We start from the raw sequence: 20,575 nt of genomic DNA on the forward strand, positions 1-20,575 counted from the left end.
TTCTACCAATAATAACAATGACAGAGACAGAAATATCCACTAATTTTAAAGTTTGTCATAATAAAATTAAATCTCCAACACAAAAGCACATAAAAAGTACATTGCATTAAGAAACTCTAACAAGGAATGACCTTTCCGTATTGCTACTTTATGACTGCAATTAACAAAACTTTTGTTGTTACTGTCTAACACCTACTAAATACTACTTATGCTTAAGTCATAACAAATTAACAGCCTCGCCACAATGACCTATGGTTCCCTGTTTCTAATTCTGAATGAAGCAACTGCAAACTGCTCCACAGAGATGTATGATAAAATACGAAAGCTATTAATACAAATATTTGAGTGCTTAGGTATGGAACATGGACACATGTTTATATCAATTCACGCAGGTGTATATTTGTTCCAATGGTATGGAAGACAGTTGACAACAATACAGCATTACCCAGTCAGACTTTCTGGACATATCTGCACTAATCCGTCTCTTTAGAGTAACTGGTGGATATGCTACACCCAAAGATTTCCAGAGAACCCTCGTGTGAAAGCAAAACTGGGCTGATACTGAGCTTGCTGAAATTCTGATAGAATCTTGACAGGCCAAGTCATAAAAAGGAACGGAGAAAAGTCCGTCTTCAGCCATGCCATCTTAAATGTAATCCTGGAAAAGGTTAATTAGAGGCTAAGGGATAAGCTGAAGAGTGGCAATAAGGCATGGCATGCTGTGAAAGAGACAGGACAGGGAATTGTTTATGCAGTTGGATATTATTTATTTATTTATCAAATGTATATCCCGCCCTTCTTCCCAGAAAGAGCCCAGATTGGCAAACAAAAACACTAAAAATATTCTAAAACATCTTAAAAACAAAAGACTAAAACATATTAAAACAAAACATCTTGAAAAACATATTAGAACAAAACAACTTTAAAAACATCTTTTTTTAAAAAAGCTTTAAAAACATCTAAAAAAGCAATTCCAGCACAGACACAGACTGGGATAAGGTCTCCATTTAAACATCTTGTTGCAAGAGGAAGGTCTTCAGTAGGCACTGAAAAGGTAACAGAGATAATGCCCGTCTAATATTTAAGGGGAGGGAATTCCAAAGGATAGTTACTACAACACTAAAAGTCCACTTCCTATGTTGTGCAGAACAGACCTCATGATGAGATGGTTTCTGCAGGAAGCCCTCAACTGCAGAGAGTAGTGATCAACTGGGTATATTAGGGGTAAGGCGATCTTTCAGGTATCCAGGCCCCAAGCTGCACAGGGCTTTGTATACCAAAACCAGAATCTTGAACTTAGCCCGGTTGCTAATGTGCAGCCAATGCAATTCTTTCAACAGCGGGGTATCATGCTAGTAATACCCTGCCCCAGTAAGCAGTTGTGCAGTCGCATTTTGCACTAGCTGCAGCTTCTGAACAAACCTCAAGGGCAGCCCCACATAGAGTGCATTACCGCAATCCAACCTGGAGGTTACCAGTGCACGGACAACAGTGCTCAGGCTATCCCGGTCCAGAAATGGCCTCAACTGTCTTACCAGCTGAAGCTACTGAGGTCACTGGGTCTCTAGCAACAAGGATGGATCCAGGAGCATGCCCGAATATGAGCCTACCCTTTCAAAAGAGGTACGACACCATCTAAAGTAGGAAATTGACCACTTATCCAAACTCAGGAATCACCAACCCACAGTGCCTCCATCTTGCTAGGATTCAGACTCAGTTTATTGGCCCTCATCCAGCCCACCACCAAGTATACGAACTGTTCCAGGGCTTGCACAACCTCTCCCAGTTCAGATGTTACAAAGAAACAGAGCTGGGTATCATCAGAGTACTGCTGACACCTCGCATTGAAGACAAGATGATACCCTGCAGCACCCCACAGCACAGCTGCGAGGGGACTGCAACACAATCACCCAATACTATTCTCTGAAAATGACCTTGAAGATAGGATTGGAACCACTGTAAAACAATGCCACTGATATGTATCTCACCAAATTGGCTCAGAAGGATATTTATTTATTTATTTTATTTGTTAAATTTTTATACCACCCCACTAGCATAGCTCTCTGGGCGGTGTACAACAGAAAGTATATACAATAAAATCACATAAATCGATACAAAAACATATATATAAAAATCCACAAATCTAAAACCAAATTGAACATATTAAACTAAAATGCCTGAGCAAAGAGAAAGGTTTTAACTTGGTGCCGAAAAGATAGCAATGTCGGCGCCAAGCACACCTCAATGTCAATGGTACCAAAAGCCACCGAGAGATCAAGTAATAATAACATGAACACACTCCCCCGTCCTTCTCCTGATAAAGGTCATCCATCAGGGCTACCAAGGCCAATTCAGTCCCATAACCAGGCCTGAACCCAGATTGGAATGGGTCAAGATAATCTGTTTCGTCCAAGAGTACTTGCAATTGCTGTGCCACAACCCTTCCTTAAAAGGGGGGTATTTGCAACCAGGCAATAATTGTCATACACCAATGGGCCTAGAGTGGACTTCTTCAAGAGTGGTTGGATCACCGCCTCTTTCAGGGCAGCTGGGATCACTCCCTCCCACAAAGACATGTTAACACCCTGGATCCACTCGGTCATACCCCCTCAGCAAGCTTTAATAGGCAAAGAAGGGCAAGGGTCGAGATGACATGTTCCTGGCTGCATTGTCGCAGGCTGCATCAAAACAGAAGCTGATCCCAAGAAGCTGCAGCAGATGTTGCACTGGACAGCTCAGTGAGGACTACAGTAGGTGTGGATGGGGCATCAAAATTGCTACAGAGGCAAGCAACTTTACCCTCAAAGTGCCTTGCAAACAATTAACAGTTGGCCTCCCAAGAGTCTAAAACTCCATTTCTTGGAGTTGATGTCAACAGACCCTTGTCAAAAAGCTCCACTTGACAGCTACTTGAGGATGAGATGGAAGCAGAAGTGGGCCTTGTTCACCACCCTCATCGTCACACAGTAGACACGGTTATGATGCTTTATTCATGCCTCACAGTATGTCTTATGCCACTCTAGCCATCATCCAGCCTATTTCATTGCCGTTTTCACTGGTATAGCAAGGTGCAAACCAGGCTCCACAATGCCAGAGAGGTCGCTTAGGGGCCACCTGATGTGTCTCGTTGTTCCACAGCATGGCAATGGCTTAAACAGGGTCACCAGTGCCAGTGCCAAAGGACAGCCAGGTTGGGTCCTGGCTGAGGGCCCCTTCGATAGGGTGGGGGAGTAGTAGCTCTCCCCTTCCGCTCCACGCAGGGAGGGAGCTTCCAAGCTGCCTGCCCTTTTGCTGGCTCCACCTACCTGTCTCTCCTGTCTTTCGCGGCTTTGCACACTGCGGGGACAGGGCTGCTATTAACCAAGATGGCGGCTGAGGTTTCTCTAAGGTGCTGATGCCCCTGTCACCATCTTGGTCAGATGCACGCATGCATGCCATCAACCAAGATGGCGGCAGAGACAGGTAGGTGGGGGCATGTCTGTGTGTTTGTGTGCTGGTGCCCAAGGGCCCCAGCTGCCTGGCACCAGCCCTGAGGGTCACCTTCTCTATCTCCTGGAAAATCCCCCGGGGCATTCAGGAAATAGGTGGGAGAACAGAAGGAATGAAGACAAAGCGAAATGGGAGAAACAATGGATACTGTTCAAGCAGGCCACAAAATGTATTTTTCAAGAACTGGTTCACATCTCTAAATTGATGCTGATCATGTGGGGTGATCTATGCAGAGGTCACTATGTCCCAAAGCTATAATGCAGAAATGTAGACCAAATCTGTAAACACAGAACAGACCTTGGTGCAATTCCCTCTACTCAGTGAGGTGCAGAGAACTGAAATCACAATTGGTCTTCTTCTGAAGCATCGCCCAGTCTTTGAAATTTGCTTCTTGGAAAGGACTGCCTATTCACCTTACAGGAGGTGAAAGCAGTGATGCTGGAATACAGCCTTCCCCAACATGGTGCCCTCCAGATATTGTTGAACTCCAACTCCCATCAGCCCCAGATGGCAATAATCAGGGATGATGGGAGTTGCAAGGTTGAGGAAGGCTGTTGTAATAGATAGGGGTTGACATGGGAGATTAGTGTATGATGGGGCTACCCACACAGGCTACAGTTATTTTCCCCTCCACTTACCATGCATTTCACTTTAGCTTTGAGGGGGCAAAAGGCCTTTATCAAGTCCGACTCAACAGGTAATCTGTTAACTATCCAGGGAGCCCTTTTCTCACCCCACACCTAACTTTTTAAAATAAGCTTCTGGCCATATGCAAGATTTCCAGATCCCTTCAGAAAATATATTTCCCATTCTATGTCACTCATATATAAACACTAAGGTTATGATGAGCTTTGTGCTGTCAGTCCCAAAAACTGTCGATTGTCCAGATGTACAATTTTCTTTCCTTAGTTACAACAGTCAACATGGGTTAAAAAAGGAGAGGTAAATTGTACTTCAGGATGGCATAGACCACTATTCATTTTTATTTTTTAAAAAGACACTAACAATGCAATCCTATGTACGACTACTCAGATGTAAGCCCCATTGAGGACCCAAAGAAAAAAGCACCTCCCTCCAAGAATAATTTCATGAGTGCCACATTTTTGCTGATACGTTAAATATCAGTGATTAAACAGCTTCACCAGGAGGATCATTTAGGCTTCAGTCCAAGGCACAATTACCTGAGAGTAAACCCCACTGAACTCAGTGGGACTTACTTCTGAGTAGACATATATAGGATTGCACTGTTAGCAACACAGAAAGGTTAGCAAAAGGTCAAAATGGCTGCATTTCAATAGCAGATAGCTTAAACAGAAAATAGAAAATTTGTCAGGATCTTATGTTGGTATATCAATCAGTCTAAACCTAGAAAGTAGCAATTGGCTTCAATAAACCATGTATTTCCCCCCTTCTATGTATATTTAACTTTTCAATTATTAACAAGATGTTTGTTCTTTAAATTATGACATGTTTGCTTTACCGTTCACTGCTTAAAATATTGAAATCTCTCTTTCCTCCTCTAAGTCATTTCTGTTATTTGTGTTTGTTTAGGACACATAGACAGGATCGTATCTTTTTATTCTAGATGATTCACACAGTTAGTTATACATGTGATTAAATTCACCGCACCACATTAGCTCTGCACACAAATACTACGTGAGTGTATATACAAGGGGTGTATGCCTGCTGGCTTTGCTCTGCACCTCCATAGATAATGTTGGCACAGAGCCTGCCCATGTACAAAGTGAATGTACACAAGCTTTTCTCAGGGATTCCAATTGCACGCTACCATGGTGTAGGTGGAGAGCAGGGTCAATGAGTACAATCCTGCTCCCCCTCCCTCAATATGTACCTTTAGCATGCACATGTGTTGTGTGTACAGGGCTGTAGAAACATTGAAACAGTAAGAAAACCTATCCTGCCTTGGTGTGCAAAAGGGTAAAATTGATGAAGAGGTAATGTATCTGTATTCAAATTACCATGATCTAGCCATACTTACATAATCAACCAAATATTGTAGTACACTGTATTTTATCACTCCTACTGAGTTAATTCTTCCACTCAAAATATAGGGTAAGATTGTGTACTACCGATATTATCCAGTGGCAAGGTATTTTTATGTTATACTTTAAATCAAGACCACTGTTCACTTGAGTAATAAATCATCTACGCCCCCCATATGTTACTTCAGAATCCACTTTTGGCATTATACCCTCCCCCCCCAAACTCAAACTCAAACCAAACTCTAAGTAGGTTTTCTTAATCAAATACTACTCATTTAAACTTTCTTCTACTTCGTCATAAATACATTTTAAATATTTACTACTCCCAAATTTAAATGGGCATTGACTTTATCCACTGCTATCCTAATGCCAAGTGTTTTTGTTGTTGTTGTTGGTTATTTCTTCCAAGTTAAAACAGGCGCAATTTTGCCTCCCAATCCCGATCGTCACAAAGCAGGACGCAGTATGACTCACGGAGGAGTCAAGAAGCGAAATTTCCCCACGCTGTTCCATGCTAACAAACTGTTAGATGCATTCCAATGCAACCAAGCCATTTTCCTCAAACAGAAGTTACAATGTATTTTGCTTAGGAGCATCCATATGGATGATTGGGAGAAGAAGCAGGAGTTGGAGTAGGTGAGTGTGAGTTATAACATGATCCTATTTGAAATGGGGGAGATCTTTTATTAAATGAAGTAGTGGGTAGATGTTTTGGTTGCTGAAAAAAAGTGCAGAAAAACTTTTTCAATAGCAATGAATGTAGAGTTGGAGTATGGGTAAAATTAGCAGTTTAGCTGAGTGTAGCTTGCCCAGCATTCTGTGCTGAGTAAGTGTGTGTGGTTTCCCTGAGAAAAAGCAAGTTTTCACCTTGCTTTGATTCACAGAGACTTCAGGTTTGGTAAAATAAGAAAAGCTACTTTATTAATAGAAATACATACTTGATAGGAAAGGCTCTCTTTCTAATTAGCTGACGTAGGCTGCACGCCAATACATGTCTACTCAGAAGTAAGCTCCATTGGGCTCAATGGGACTTGTTCGTAGGTAAATGTGTATTGGATTGCAGCCTAAATTGGAGACACAATGGCCAGGCTTAGACATTGCCCCCATGCTAGAGGAGAGAGACATCTCCCTCGGATGGTCCGAGGAGAAGGAGAGGATGAAATTGAGATCCATTCCCTGAGTGTATCAGTTTACAACGGAAGGAAGACAGACAGAGGAACACAGGCAGCAGCTGGAGTCTCCCCTTAGGCATGCTAAAAGAACCAAACAGGAATTGTTCTTGCCACACTTCCAACATGTAAGACCCTACATATGACTATTTCTTTTATTTTGAGTTGACTTCTCAGTCAATTTTAATTCCACAGGGTAGCTTCTAATTAAATTTAATCTGCAGTAATTGTTCACAACAATCTTTTAGATATAAGTAATGATATCTTTATGCCACAGGGAGAATGATCAAATCTGTAATTAAATCTCTTAATAAATACTAAATCAGATATTAGATTTTCCAAGCCAGAGTACAGTCTCAGAACCAACTGATATGTCCGATGCCTATGAAAATGCTGTGGGTCCATGTATAACACAATGTGCTTCGCATGAATAATGTACTCTTAGCTGAGTCGATCATTAGATCTCTTGATCCAATCCACATATGAGAGTCACACTTAAATAATGCAACACTATACATCTTGTAACAATCTACATACAAACGTCATGCAAACTAACAACAACAACAAAGAAGCTGGGACACACGAGAACACCTACATTTTCACTTACAGAGACAAAGATACTCATGTGTTAAATGTCTCAAAGCAGAAGAGAAGGGCAATTTACACTATAATATTACATTTTGCCTACATGCCTCATTATGTATACATTTATTTTTCCAGATTCAGGAAGAGAACCTTCTTCCACTTAGTACACAATGGCATAGCAAACATATTTTAGATCTTTTCATACATATCATTGTAAATGTGCAGACTTTCTAGACTTACCTCCTCTATGGATAATCAAAGAAGTCTCACTTCCAACTGGACATTCTTTAAGTATATCCACTACTTCTGCATGGCTCATGTTCTGTACATTCTGCTGGTTGATCTCAACAATGAGGTCACCTTCACATAAACCAGGGCACCCCTGAATGTCTAGAATTTGCTTCACTCTCTGTCCTGTGGGACTGTCTGCTATAGTGAAGCCAAAGCCCTGGGCCCCTTTCACAATGGTTAAGGTCATGAGTTCAGCTTGCGTGGCCCCAGAAGAAGCCATTGATACATTATCATCATGAAGGGGTGGTGGGAATGTGCTATCAAGCTGACTATCTGCTGGAATGGAGTGCAAGGAATGTGGTGGCCGATCTGTTACATCTGGAACAGACTGAGAAGTTCTAGAAATGTATTCCAAATAAGTTTCATAGTTATGTCTTCCATTTACTACTACTGGAGGCCTCTCCATGACTGCAAGTGGTGGCACCATGCTGTTGGCAGGATCTTCAGGATCAAAGGGCAGAGGGTATCCACGACATAGCACCAGGTTGACACTCTGACCAATGGGAACAGACTGGAAGAGTTTGACTACATCTGCGTGAGTATGCCCAAGGACACAAACTTCATTAATATAGACAATGACATCACCTAGAAAGAGAAAAAAATAGTGACATGAGATAACTTCAACTACTCTTCCAATTAAAGAAATGAATGCATTTGGGATCTCCAAAAGGTATTGCCAATTTTCTGCAGCTGCTGACACAATCACGTATGCCTGCTTACAAAAATAATGTTGGCAGTTGAAAAGGTGGTATGGATTCACCTCAATTTTAGAAATACTTCCAAATTAAAAACAAATCACAAAGAAAGACTACTGGGACAGAGAACGTTTTATCAGTTGTGTACATAGAATTGAAGTTTTTGTTTTGTTTGTCTATAACCACAAATAAAAGTAAAGTGTTCATTATACAACCAAAAGAATGGCTGTATATTACAGTCAGCATAAACTATTGGTTTATGTAGATCAGGAGTATTATCACGGCCTGGCCTGGCCAAGAACATTGGGTGGTTTTTGGGAAGTCATTGTCTCTAGGCATAACCTCCCTCGCACAGTTGTTGTGTCAACACTACAGGATTAAACAGTAATGAGAGTGGCTGTATACTATAGTCAGCATGGATTTTTTGCATTCCGCAATGTTAAATTGAAAATATCCCCCACATTCCATTCTAATGCTTCCAATAAGCTCATTTCAAAACAAAATCTTACAAAACTTATAGTCCTGAACTCAGAAACACTTGCTTAACAACCCTCTCAATTTTCATAGTGATATACAAAACAGTCAGAGAGAATTGAGAGTTCAAAGTGTAAAAATAGAGAAAGAAAAACCACAGCCCTTTTGGACTTTTTTCTACTAGAGTTCTCACAATTTGTTGAAATTAATTAAAAATCAGCCATGTTCACAGAGTACCTGTAATCCTTTTACTGACCTTGCCCAATACTCTGACCTTCATCTTCTGCAGTTTAAAAGTTTTTTAAAAATGCCTGGCTGATTTTTAATTAATTTAAGAAATTTAGCATTGAACTCAATGATAACATCGGGCATGCTCAGTAAGAAGCAACTGTCAGTGTTCTAAAAGTCAGACTCACAGCTGCTTGGCTTCCTTAATCAGGGGGGCACACCCACACCAGACCTTTATTTCACTTTAGACAGTCATGGCTTTCCCCAAAGAATCCTGGGAAGTATAGTTTGTGAAGGGTGCTAAGAGGAGATTCCTACTCCCCTGACACAGCTCCAGTGACCACAGTGCTTCAACAGTAATCTGCCCTGATTGTAGCTCTGTGAGGGGAATAGAGTGTCTCCTAGAAACTCTCAGCACCCTTCACTAACAACACTTCTCAGGATACTTTGGAAGAAGCCATGACTATCTAAAATGAAATAAAGGTCTGGTGTGGATGTGGCCAGGGACAGCGCTGGTTTAAATTTGGGTGGGAGGCTACATGTGCTTGCTGTAGAATACAAAGGTGGGGGAAACCCTGAAAAAGAATGATACTGTTCACAATTTTTTTGTTTGGAAAAGAAAGGGGCTTCCCTTGTGCCCACACACCCAACCTCCTCCCCCTCCTCCTCCCTACCCCTCCCCTTCCTGCCCCTCCCCCAGATCAGCTTCACCTATCCTAAGCATGACTGCACAGGAGTAAATCCCACTGAACTCAAAAAGCATGCAAATGATTAAACCTACCCTCCCCTCCTCCTCCCTCCTATCCCTTCTTTCTTGCCCTTTGCCTCCCCCTTCCTTCACCCCTCCCTTCCCCTCCCCATCCCCTTCCAATCCCTTCCTTCCACCTCCTCCTCCTTCCCCTCCCCTCCCCTCCACCCTCTCCCCTTCCTGTTACCCTCCACCATGGTCAGTTTTACCTATCCTATGCATGATTGCATGGGAGTAAATCCCACTGAACTCAATAAGCATGCAAATGTTCAAACCTGCCCTCCCCTCCCCCTCTCTCCCATCACCTCCCTTTTGCCCCTTCTCTCCCCCTTTCTTCACCCCTTCCCCCTCCCCTTCCAATCCCCTCCTTCCCCCTCTTCCTTCTTCTGCTTTCCTTTGCCCCTTCCTCCTTCCCGCTACTCTCCTCTCCCCCCTCCTCCGCCATGGTCAGTTTTACCTATCCTAGCCATGATTGCACCAGAGTAGATCCCACTGAACTCAATAAGCATGCAAATGATCAGACCTGCCTTTCCCCTCCTTCCCCTCTCCTCTCCCTTCCTTTTTCCTCCTCCCCTGCCCACTCCAGGCCTCCCTTCCCATGGTCAGTTTTACCTATCCTAAGCATGACTGCATGGGAGTAAATCCCATGGAACTCAATAAACATGCAAATGATCAAACCTGCCCCCCTCCTCCCCCTCCTGCCTGCTGCCCTCCACCTGCCCCCCTCCCCATCCCTTGTGGTCAGTTTCACCTATCCTAAGCATGACTGCAGGGGAGTAAATCCCACTGAATTCAATAAGTGTGCAAACGATCAATCCATTCTCAGCAAACTTGCACAGGACCCTATTTCTTACCTCCCGGATTAAAAAGCAGAGAAATTCACTAATAGGCAAAAAAAAAAAAATGTGGTTTAAGAGCACCCACCGGTGGTACATGCCCTGGTCACCTCTCGCCTAGACTACTGTAATGCGTTCTATGTGGGGTTACCCTTGAAAATGGTCTGGAAGCTGCAACTGGTACAGAATGCAGCGGCTCATCTGATTAAAGGCAGCCGCCGGCAAGATCACATCACTCCAGTGCTGAAGGAGTTGCACTGGCTACCGGTTGTTTACCGGGCCCAATTCAAGGTGTTGGTTTTGACCTTTAAAACCCTACACGGTTTTAGCCCAGTCTATCTGAAGGAGTGCCTCCAGCATCGTCAGGGATGCCGCTCAACAAGATCAGCCTCAGAAGACCTTCTCTCGATCCCACCGGTTAAAACAGCTAGACTGGTGAGGACTAGAGAGAGGGCTTTTTCAATAGTGGCCCCCACCCTGTGGAACTCTCTCCCAAATGATCTCTGCCATGACCCTTCTATGATGAGCTTCCGCCGGGCCTTGAAGACCTGGCTCTTCAGGCAGGCTTTTGGGGTGGGTTAGGTTTTTACTGTTATTGTTTTAAATTTTAACGTTTTAATGTATTGTTTTTTATCTTGTACGTCGCCCAGAGTGGCTGGACAACCAGCCAGATGGGCGACTAATAAATTTAATAAATAAAATAAATAAATAATAATAAATACCTATAGCGAACAAATATTTCTATCAAGCTTTTAAAAGCAGGGAAATTGGACAGCTATAGTGAATGCATCAGGGGAGCAGGAGACCTGACCTCCTCTCTGAGATATTGTACTGCCCTACACATTTGTCAAAATGCAAACACAATTTGAGTTGGTCTTTCACCATCCAATCCACTTCCTGTGTAGCTTGGAAGAATTTGGTAACATGTGCTTCTGAGCATATGGTGAGTGGTGACAAAACCTGACATCTCCAAAGATGGAGAATGACATTTTCGTATGTTTGTTGGTGTTCTTCTTCCTTTGCTTCTTTTCAGTGTTACTACTGTTGCTACAGAGAATCTAACTTAGAAAATTATATTTCTCTCATTATTTATCCTAGAAATCTGTGTCAAATTTATTTTTATTAATTTCAAAGCCTTTTTATTGGTCAATGTCACATTGTGCTCCTGCTGGGAGGAAGGGCAGGATATAACTCAAATAAATAAATAAATACATACATACGATGGTGAAGAGAGTGTCTTGTGTTTCAAAGTGGAAGTTATGCTTTATTTCTATTTTGGACGCATTAACAGTCGAATCTGAAACTGCAGTTTTATGTAAAATCAGACTGACCACAATATGTTGCTACGTAAGTAATGACTCCAGCTGTTGGGAAAAAAAACTTGGCCTGTCCAAGATATATGTTTTCAGCCCACTATGCTTAAACTACTCCACTTAAGGAAAGGTGGGCATGGTCAATTAAAAACATAGAGCACACCTAGAATTTTCCTAGAATATATTTCACCTTCCACCTCCCCAAGCTACACAGGAAGTGGATTGGACTGTGAAAGACCAACCCAAATTGTTTTTGCATTTTTACAAATTTGTAAGGCAGTACAATATCTCAGAGCGGAGGTCAGGTTTCCTGCTCCCCTAGTGCATTCACTACAGCTGCCCAATTTCCCTGTTTTTCAAAGTTTGATAGAAATATTTGTTGGCTATAGGTACATTCTTAAACAGCAAGGTTTTTTGCCTATTAGTTAATTATTCTCAAATTCCTTATGGAAACTGATACTTAAAGCTGGGTCATTTTCTTCTAAACATATATGTGAAACAGGATTCATTTATTCTTTTACGTGTTACATACTTTCAGTCATATTTTTTCTCAGAAAGAATGTAGTATTTAACCTTCTGTCAATATCTATCATTATACCCAATATTTATAGTCTGTGTACTGATCTACTTCAAGACTGACCCAGAAGAAATAGTGATAGGACATCACTTGCTGTAACCTAAAACCACTCCAATACATTATCAACAATCTATACATTATCAACAATCTATAGCCATCCTGGAAAGTCCAAGATTGTAGGCCTGTCCTTGCTCAGAGAGCTTCCTACCCTAAAACAACTACTCACCAGCAACACAGGCACAAGATTCTGCAAGAAACCCAACTCTCAGGGCCGGCACCAAAGGGTGGCCAGGTTGCGCCCTGGCCAAGGGCCCTGCAGCCCACAGGGGCCCCTGAAGGATCCCTCCTTAGGGTGGGGGAGTAGTGCTCCCCTTCCACAATCCGCAGCCACAGATCACAGGGATGGAGCTTTCAGGCCACCCACATGTTCGCTCACTCCACCTTCCTCTCTCTCTTGTTTTCTGAGGCTGCACGTGCAGGGTTGCCATCAACCAAGATGACAGCAGAGGCTTTTTAAAGGGGCTAATGCTCTTACCACCACCTTAGTTGATGGCAGGCATGTGTGCGCACGTATACATAGCATACCATGCATGCGTGCCATCAACCAAGATGGCGGCGGGGACATCAGCCCCTTGGAGAAGCCTCTGCTGCCATCTTGGTTGATGGCAGCCCTGTCTGCACAGCATGCGCAGCAACAGGAGACAAGTGAGAGGTAGGTGAAACAGGCCCTGTGAACTCTGTACCAAGATGGCAATGGCAACTCCACCACAGGACCAAATAACCTCAGCCACAACATCAAAGGTTCATTCACCTGCTCAATCTCTACTCCTGCTAGCAATGCCCCTTTGCATAACAAACAGATCAGTGAAATATAAATGGATACACATTTGACAGGAGGGAAGTTTCAAATCATCCCCTCCCACACTGAAGGAACATATGGGGTGGTGGTGCTTGAGGCACACAGGCTAGTTCTATCCACCAACTGCAACCTGCCTACACACTTGAATTTTCCATCTCATAATTGATCCAATTCAAATGCTAAGGTTTGGATCTTATTAGTTACTTTTCTCTATGAATCCAAACCAAAGGTTTGGGTGGGGCTTTTACAACTAATCTGGGGGGGGGAAACTCCTGAGGGGGACCCCCCTCATCCCATAAGACCTAAATGGCATAGGATGTTGAGAGAATGATTGGGGGGGAAATCACAACCCTGACAATTGGGTGGGATGGGAGAATAGAATGCAGTGGTTGAAACAGGAAGACAGAGACATCTAGTTATATAAGAAGAGCAGAAAGAGCCATTGTATGAATAGCTGACTTCTTGGTTCACAGTGAGAAGCTATAAATGTCCCCAGGGATGGAAATTACCCATAGAAATCAATGGAGAATCCAAGATTTAAATGTAGCTGGGATTGGGCACCATTGTGTACCTCCCCTACAAAACTCCCAAAAATGTAGCAGCAGGGAAAAGAGTTTCTGTTCTTTCTAGCTCAGTTCTTATTTATGTGAAACATTAAAAAAATTGTCCTGCTAATGCAAATTCCAAAGCAAACACAGCTAATTGTTGGAGCGGGCTGGAGCTGGGAGAGGATGGCTTATGATAGCCCTGTAGTAGTTCACACTGAATATTGCAGGGCAGGCTCTGAGTAGTTGTTCAGCAGTATTAGATCCCTGATTGCATGTTGGAAGTTGGGCTGAAGTTGAAAGAGTACAACAAACCTGAAGTGTTATCCATTGCTTTTATCCATATGATATGGGTACTGTACAATAACCCTGCAGTGTAGTTTACTGTTATGCCCCTATTGCAAGTTGGAGGGCTGCGCTCAGAAAGAGTAACTTACAACAGTCTTGAAATGTAGTTCCCTGTTAATATTGCAGGAGAGAGGTGAAACTGAGACTGGTTTGGATTCCCAGTAAAATATCCCCCATATCTATCAAGTTGCAGCAAAGATCAATCTACTTAAATTTTCACACGTAAGAAGAAGCATTGTTTCCCTCTCCAGATTTTGAATATTTAAAAGTGCATGCAGTCTATATGCAAGTAAATGGAGCACAAAGCATCTGAATCGATTGTTGTTCCATCTGGCTTAGGAGCAGGTTTGAGGAGACAAAGGGTACCTTCTACCCCTGGCATGGTCCCATTGTTAGAAGGTCTTAGACATGATGGCCAAAATAAAATAAAATAAAATAAAATAAATGCAGCCAAGTTATAGGGGGAGTGGAGCTGATGCAGCATGAGAGCTGTGGTTTTACCACTCTTAATGTGCATCCTGCCTTTCGTCTTTGGATAATTACAATCATTTAAAAATATTATAAAAACAACAGTAAGACCACCAATGAAAACAACATCTATTTGTCTGTCTGTCTGTCTGTCTGTCTGTCTGTCTGTCTGTCCTAATCTAATCTAATCTAATCTAATCTAATCCCATCTCATCTCATCTCCAACAATTACAGTCAGTTTATCCAGAAATGCTTTAATCATTATCCTAAAACTCCCCAAGGACTTGGCTAGCCAGAGTTCCATTGGGAGAGAGTCTTATGAATGTGGCACCCAACAGAAAAAGACCAACATTAACTAAGTCTCCAAAGGAGAAACACATGGACCACCCCAAAGCCTCCCGGGTAAGCTTAGCACTCATGGAATAAGAAGAGAAGTCCTCCTGTGGCTCTTAACTGGTTAAGAAAGAGGAAGCAGGGAGCAGATATACAGTAAATAGTCAGTTCTCCTAATGGAAGGATGCAGAAAGTGGAGCCCCCTAAATATTGGTATTGTGACCTGTGACCTTTAACTTGTTTATAAATGACATAGTTAGATTTTAGCAGTGAGGTAGCCATGTTTGCTGATTATACCAAATTGTTCAGGGTAGCTGAAAGAAAACAGGGACTGTGAAGAGCTCCACAAGGATCTGTCCAAACTGAGTAAATGGGCAGTAAAATGGCAAACACAATTCAATGTAAGCAAGTGTAAAGGAATGCACGCTGGGCAAAAAAATTCTAAATTTCACATATATGCTTATGGGGTCTGAAGTGATCAGGAACGAGACCTTGGGGTCGTATTGGATAGCTCAATTTAGATGTCAATCCAGTGTGTGGCATAATTCAAAATTCCATGCTTGAGATCATTAGAAAGGGGATTGAAAAGAAAATGGTCAGTATCACAATCCTGCTATTCAAATCTATGGTGAGACCACACTTGAAATACTGTGTGCAGTCCTCATAGCCTCACTTCAAAAAGAACCTTCTGAAAAAAGTTAAAAAAAGATCAAGGGGATGGAGCAACTACCGTATGAGGAAAGGTTATAATATGTAGGGGCTTTTTAATTCAGAGGAAAGGCAAGCAAGAGGAGACATGGTAAAGATGTGTAAAATTATACCTGGTGTGGAAAAAGTGGATAGAAAAAAGTATTTTTCCATCTTTCATACTACAAGTACTCATGGGCATCCAATGAAGCTGAATGTTGGAAGATTCAGGACAGATTAAAGAACGTTTTTTTCACACAGCACATAGTTAAACTATGGAATTCAATCCCACAAGAGGTAGCCACCACCTTGGATGATTAGACAAATTCATGAAGACTATTGAATGGCTGCTAACCATAATAGGTCTGTTCCACCTCCACTGTTGGAGGCAGCATCCTCTGAATACCAGTTGCTGGGTAGCAAAGGTGGGGAAAGTGCTCTTGTGCTCAGGTCCTGCTTGTGGGTTTCCCATAGGCATTGGGCTGACCACTGTGAAAACAGGATGCTGGAGAAGGTGAGTCTTTGGCCTGAACAAAGAGGCTCTGCCTATGTTCTTAGGTTTCAATAGTTACTCTGAGGAGGTGGAGAGATTCATATGAGGATCAGGGTTGAATAAGAGCCATTCTCCGTATTATGTTAGAAGGGGTGGGAGAATTGTGTACTGTACCAGCTCAGAATTCAGGTGGGAGATAGGTGCAGGTGTGCTTTGCTAATCTTTACACAGAAAACTACCTGCTTGAGGAATCAACACCAACAACGGAAGAATGGCTATTGAAATTAATGGACTTAGTAGAAATGGATAAATTGACATGTCTACTTAGAGAAAAATCGACAGATACATTTCTTAAGGAATGGAAGCCTCTCTTAGACTTTTTGTTGAAAGATCAAAATAAAATGATGATATTGGGATTTGACGATTAACTAAGACAGCCTATGGAGAAAAGTGATCCTGTATGTATACATTAAGGGACAGGTTTGATGTATATTATATACTTATAGCTGATCTGCGACAAATCGGAAGTCAACTATTTTTTTTATTTTTTTTTGTTTATTATGTTTTTTGACTTTGTTCTATTTGTCTTTTGAAAAATTTGAATAAAAATTATTAAAAAAAAAGAAAACTACCTGCTTGTAACATCAGAAAGTTACAAGAAACTCAGTTTTAGGAATGGATGAATGATTCTGTTTCTGGTCTGTGTCACTTTCTGATGTGTTCATCCATAAATCTGTCCTGTTTCTGCATTAAACTGTAACTAAAAAAGAAAATCCAAAGAAAATTGGCATTTAAATGTGTTTAAATAAGTATTTTAAATGTATTTTTCTCTCAAAACCTGCATTTCTAAATGTATTTCCCCTTAAAACATAAATTTAAAATGTATTTTGATATTGTTTAGCCAAGGATTGAACCTCATCATTGAGAAAAATACAAAATCCAATGGATATCTATGTTCCAGTACGCTCGTTAGTCCAGGAGATGTGGATCAGGTCAGTTTGTCTTGGAATTTATAATTCAGTTTACAGATTTTAGTTAAAGACAGAGGACCCTTGTATGTTTCTGATGGCCCATTTAAAGTAGCCATAAGGAAAAGGCATAACTGTGTGCTTTTACAGATGAAGACTGAATCAATTGCTAACATGTACCAACCATAATCTCCAAGGATTCCATGTCTATAAAAGCAGCAGACATCGATTGGGAGAGAGCTGTACACTTAACACGTTGGACCTTGCCACTCCGTAATTAGCTTGAAAGCAGATCTAATAAATGATATTTCTGCAGCCGTCTGTAGAATTAAACAGGCAAACTGGAAAATAAAGGACTCCTGAGAAATCCATAAAACCATTTGCAGCTTTTCCTCTCACAGAAGTGTTGTGACATCAAGCTTTATTTGTCATGAATGAAAATAATAATAATAAATGAATGAAATTCAAGATTTCTCTACTAAGAATGGCCTGGCTGTCCTCAGTTTCTTCTACAGTGAGAACCTTTGCCTCTCCATTGTGGTGCAAGTCTCTTCAGGAGAAGCTGTAGTCTGGGGCCAAGAACTAGGCTAGGGAAAATTACAGTTAAGGATTGAATGAGTCATTGAGTATGTAAATGCTCTTCAGTAGCAGCTAAGCCAAGAGGAATGATCTGGAGGGGTTCAGATAGCAATCATCCCTGAATTGTATCTTCCCTCTGTTGAGCAGTCAGTACTTAATTTTCCAGTTAGTATCCATCCCAGTTAATGGCCAGTAAGAGCATGAAGACAAGCTTTCTGCTCAAGTCAGAAACCTCTGAAGAACACTGGTGTGGGGTTGTATTTTCAGCAGGAAAGGGATGGAGTGGAAATAACCTTATACCTTGGAAACAGAAAAAAAAAAGCACTTGGAAAAAGTTCAGGAGCATATTGGCACCAATATTAGATTATTACTTTAAAAAAATGTTTTTCCAAGTCATCAGCCCTTCAACTCAACAGGAAAGTTTGAAAGCAGATAGAATTATTTGGGGGTTATCAATATCAATATCAATATCAATATCAATATCAATGGCCCACTTCACATGTAATGCTAAGCCAAATCATGAGGCTCCTGGAAGGACATCATGGCTGCTTTCCTTTCCTTCCAGTCCTGCTGCTGCTATGAGTTAAGTCATGGTTTGGCCAGTATGGCGGGCTCATGGTTTGTTTCCTCCAGACAAACAACGACTGGTAAGCCATAGAACAAACCTTGGCCACAGCTTGTGTTTTGTCTGGAGACGGACAAACCAAGCGCCTGCATTCAGAAAACAGGCTAAGGCAGTGATTGCCAAACCTTCCCCACCCCCACAGACTACTTAAAAATTGCTGATGTTTTGGCAGACCACTTGATGATTTTTCTGTCAGTTGCATCAACTATAATGTACTGTACTAGATGCTGTATGAATTTTAATTGTGATTGCATTGCTTCTTTTATTACTTATATTGCATTTTATTATATTAGCATTTGCATTCCATATAATTAAAATTGTCTAAATATATAAAAATGTAAGTCCTCACACTGTCATGCTCTCATGATGTCACACCATGACAGCAGGGACATTGTGTAGCAGCAAAGGTCACTAAGCAAGCCAGCAAACTACACAGTAGCTGCAATGGGTGTGATCTGGGCGGCCATGGCCTCAGTGGGAGGCTGCTGGTGGTTGCAGTGGTGGCAGCCTGGGCAGGAGGCCAAGTGGGAGGCTGGTGGCGGCAGTGGCTGCAGCCTGGACAGGAGGCTGAGTGGAAGGCTGCTGGTGGTGGTAGCAGTGATAGCAGCAGCAACATGCAGACTGGGCAGGAGACTGGGTGGGAGTTTTGATTGCCTGTGGGGGAGCACAGAGGAAGCTTTGGCAACCCGTGGGGGGGGAGGTAGGAGCTTTGGTGACCTGTGGGGGGAAAGAGGGGAGTTTTAAGGGGTAAAAGAGAAGGGGCTTAACGAGGTCTACAGGAGCAAAGGGATGGGGCTTAGCAGTTACAGGAGGTGAAAGGGGAAGGGAGGATTTGTTGCTGGTGAGGAGTGGGGAGTTTGGTGATGGTAGGCAGGGTTGGCGAGTGAAGTGAGCAGGGCATCAGCCTCTAGTAATACAATAAAAGAAGCAATGAAATTACAATTATAAATCAAAATGAATAATGAATGCGAACCTGCTGTGGACCACCTGAATGAAGATCACAGACCGCTTGTGGTCCACCGACCAATTTGGGCCCCCCTGCACTAAGCTAAAACCATGATTCAACTCACATCAGTGCAGCAGCAGCATGGCCAGAGGAAGAGCAAAGCAATCTCCTCTCTGGGAGCTTGAACACTCATGTGTTTGTGGTTTGGCTTAGGGTTATGTGCCAGTCGGATCAATGGAGGGTTATTTATAAATGTGCTATTATCTTCAGTGACTATCCTCACATATGCCTAAGGAACTCAAATAAAACTAATGAGATTGCCCAAGTCTGAAAATCTTTTTTTTATCATTAATTTTTATTCAAAGTTTCAAAAAACAAAACAAAACAAAGCAAAAAAAAAAACAAATTAATAACTAATACAATAAAATAAAATGTTGACTTCCGATTTGTCGCAGATCAGTTACAGGTCTATAATACATAACAAACCTGTCTCTTAATATATTACAAAATCACTTTCCTCCAGTAGTTATCTTAATTAATCATCAAATCTCATTAACATCACTTTATTCTTTCCGCAAAAAGTCAAAGAGAGGTTTCCACTCCTTGAGAAATATATCCATCGATTTTTCTCCAAATAAACATGTCAATTAATCCATCTCATCAAGTCTGCTATGTCCAGTAATTTCAATAGCCATTCTTCCATTATCAGTGTTAATTCCATCTTCCATCTTCCATCCTTGCACCCATAATAATCTTGCTGTCATAGTCATAGTCATATAATAAGAGTCTGATGGGAATTTCCTTCCTCACAAATATTTCCTTGCCATCAATTCTGAATGTGTTACTGAAATGTTGTTGTAAAGTCATATCTCTGTTCCTCTTTTTTACAAAATGCACTAGCACATCTCTTGAGAATTTTCCCATTGTCACATATCTGGAATTAATTCTATAAATTTTCTCTATTTCAAGCTCCATCACATCATTCCAGTCCAGAAATTTTTTTGAAACATTGATAGCTTTATCTCTGATATCTTCATCAATTTCTTCAGGGACAACGCTGAATTCCAAACAGTAATCTTTATCTCTAAGGTCCATAAACTCCAAATCTTTTTCCAGTTCCACATTTGATATATCTGTTCCAATCTCCAGGACTTGCATCTTCCCTTTAATTTTTCTTTCTTCTTCTATTGCTTGTCTAGTTATATCTCTGATCTCATCAACCTCCTCTCTCATAAAATCCCCTATTTCTTTCAGCTCCTGCTTCATTTTGCCAAACTCAATTTTCATCTCTTGTTTGCCATGTCTCAGTTCTTGTT

The 20,575-nt window shown here is 41.7% G+C and overlaps 1 protein-coding gene across 24 annotated transcripts in view; it reads right to left on the bottom strand.

Annotated features, from left to right (window-relative positions):
• Positions 1-20,575, bottom strand: part of MAGI2 (membrane associated guanylate kinase, WW and PDZ domain containing 2) — a 1,014,264-nt gene that overhangs the window by 195,500 nt on the left and 798,189 nt on the right. For 23 of the 24 annotated variants that reach the window (XM_061582109.1, XM_061582110.1, XM_061582111.1 and 20 more), the window contains one exon: positions 7,487-8,122. The exons of the other annotated variant lie outside the window; for it this stretch is intronic. In XM_061582109.1, the coding sequence (XP_061438093.1) occupies positions 7,487-8,122 (636 nt within the window). The remainder of the gene's footprint in view (positions 1-7,486; positions 8,123-20,575) is intronic. 24 annotated transcript variants of the gene reach the window in all.

The sequence above is a fragment of the Rhineura floridana genome, chromosome 8, assembly GCF_030035675.1.
Source record: "Rhineura floridana isolate rRhiFlo1 chromosome 8, rRhiFlo1.hap2, whole genome shotgun sequence".
Classification (NCBI taxonomy): Eukaryota; Metazoa; Chordata; class Lepidosauria; order Squamata; family Rhineuridae; genus Rhineura; species Rhineura floridana.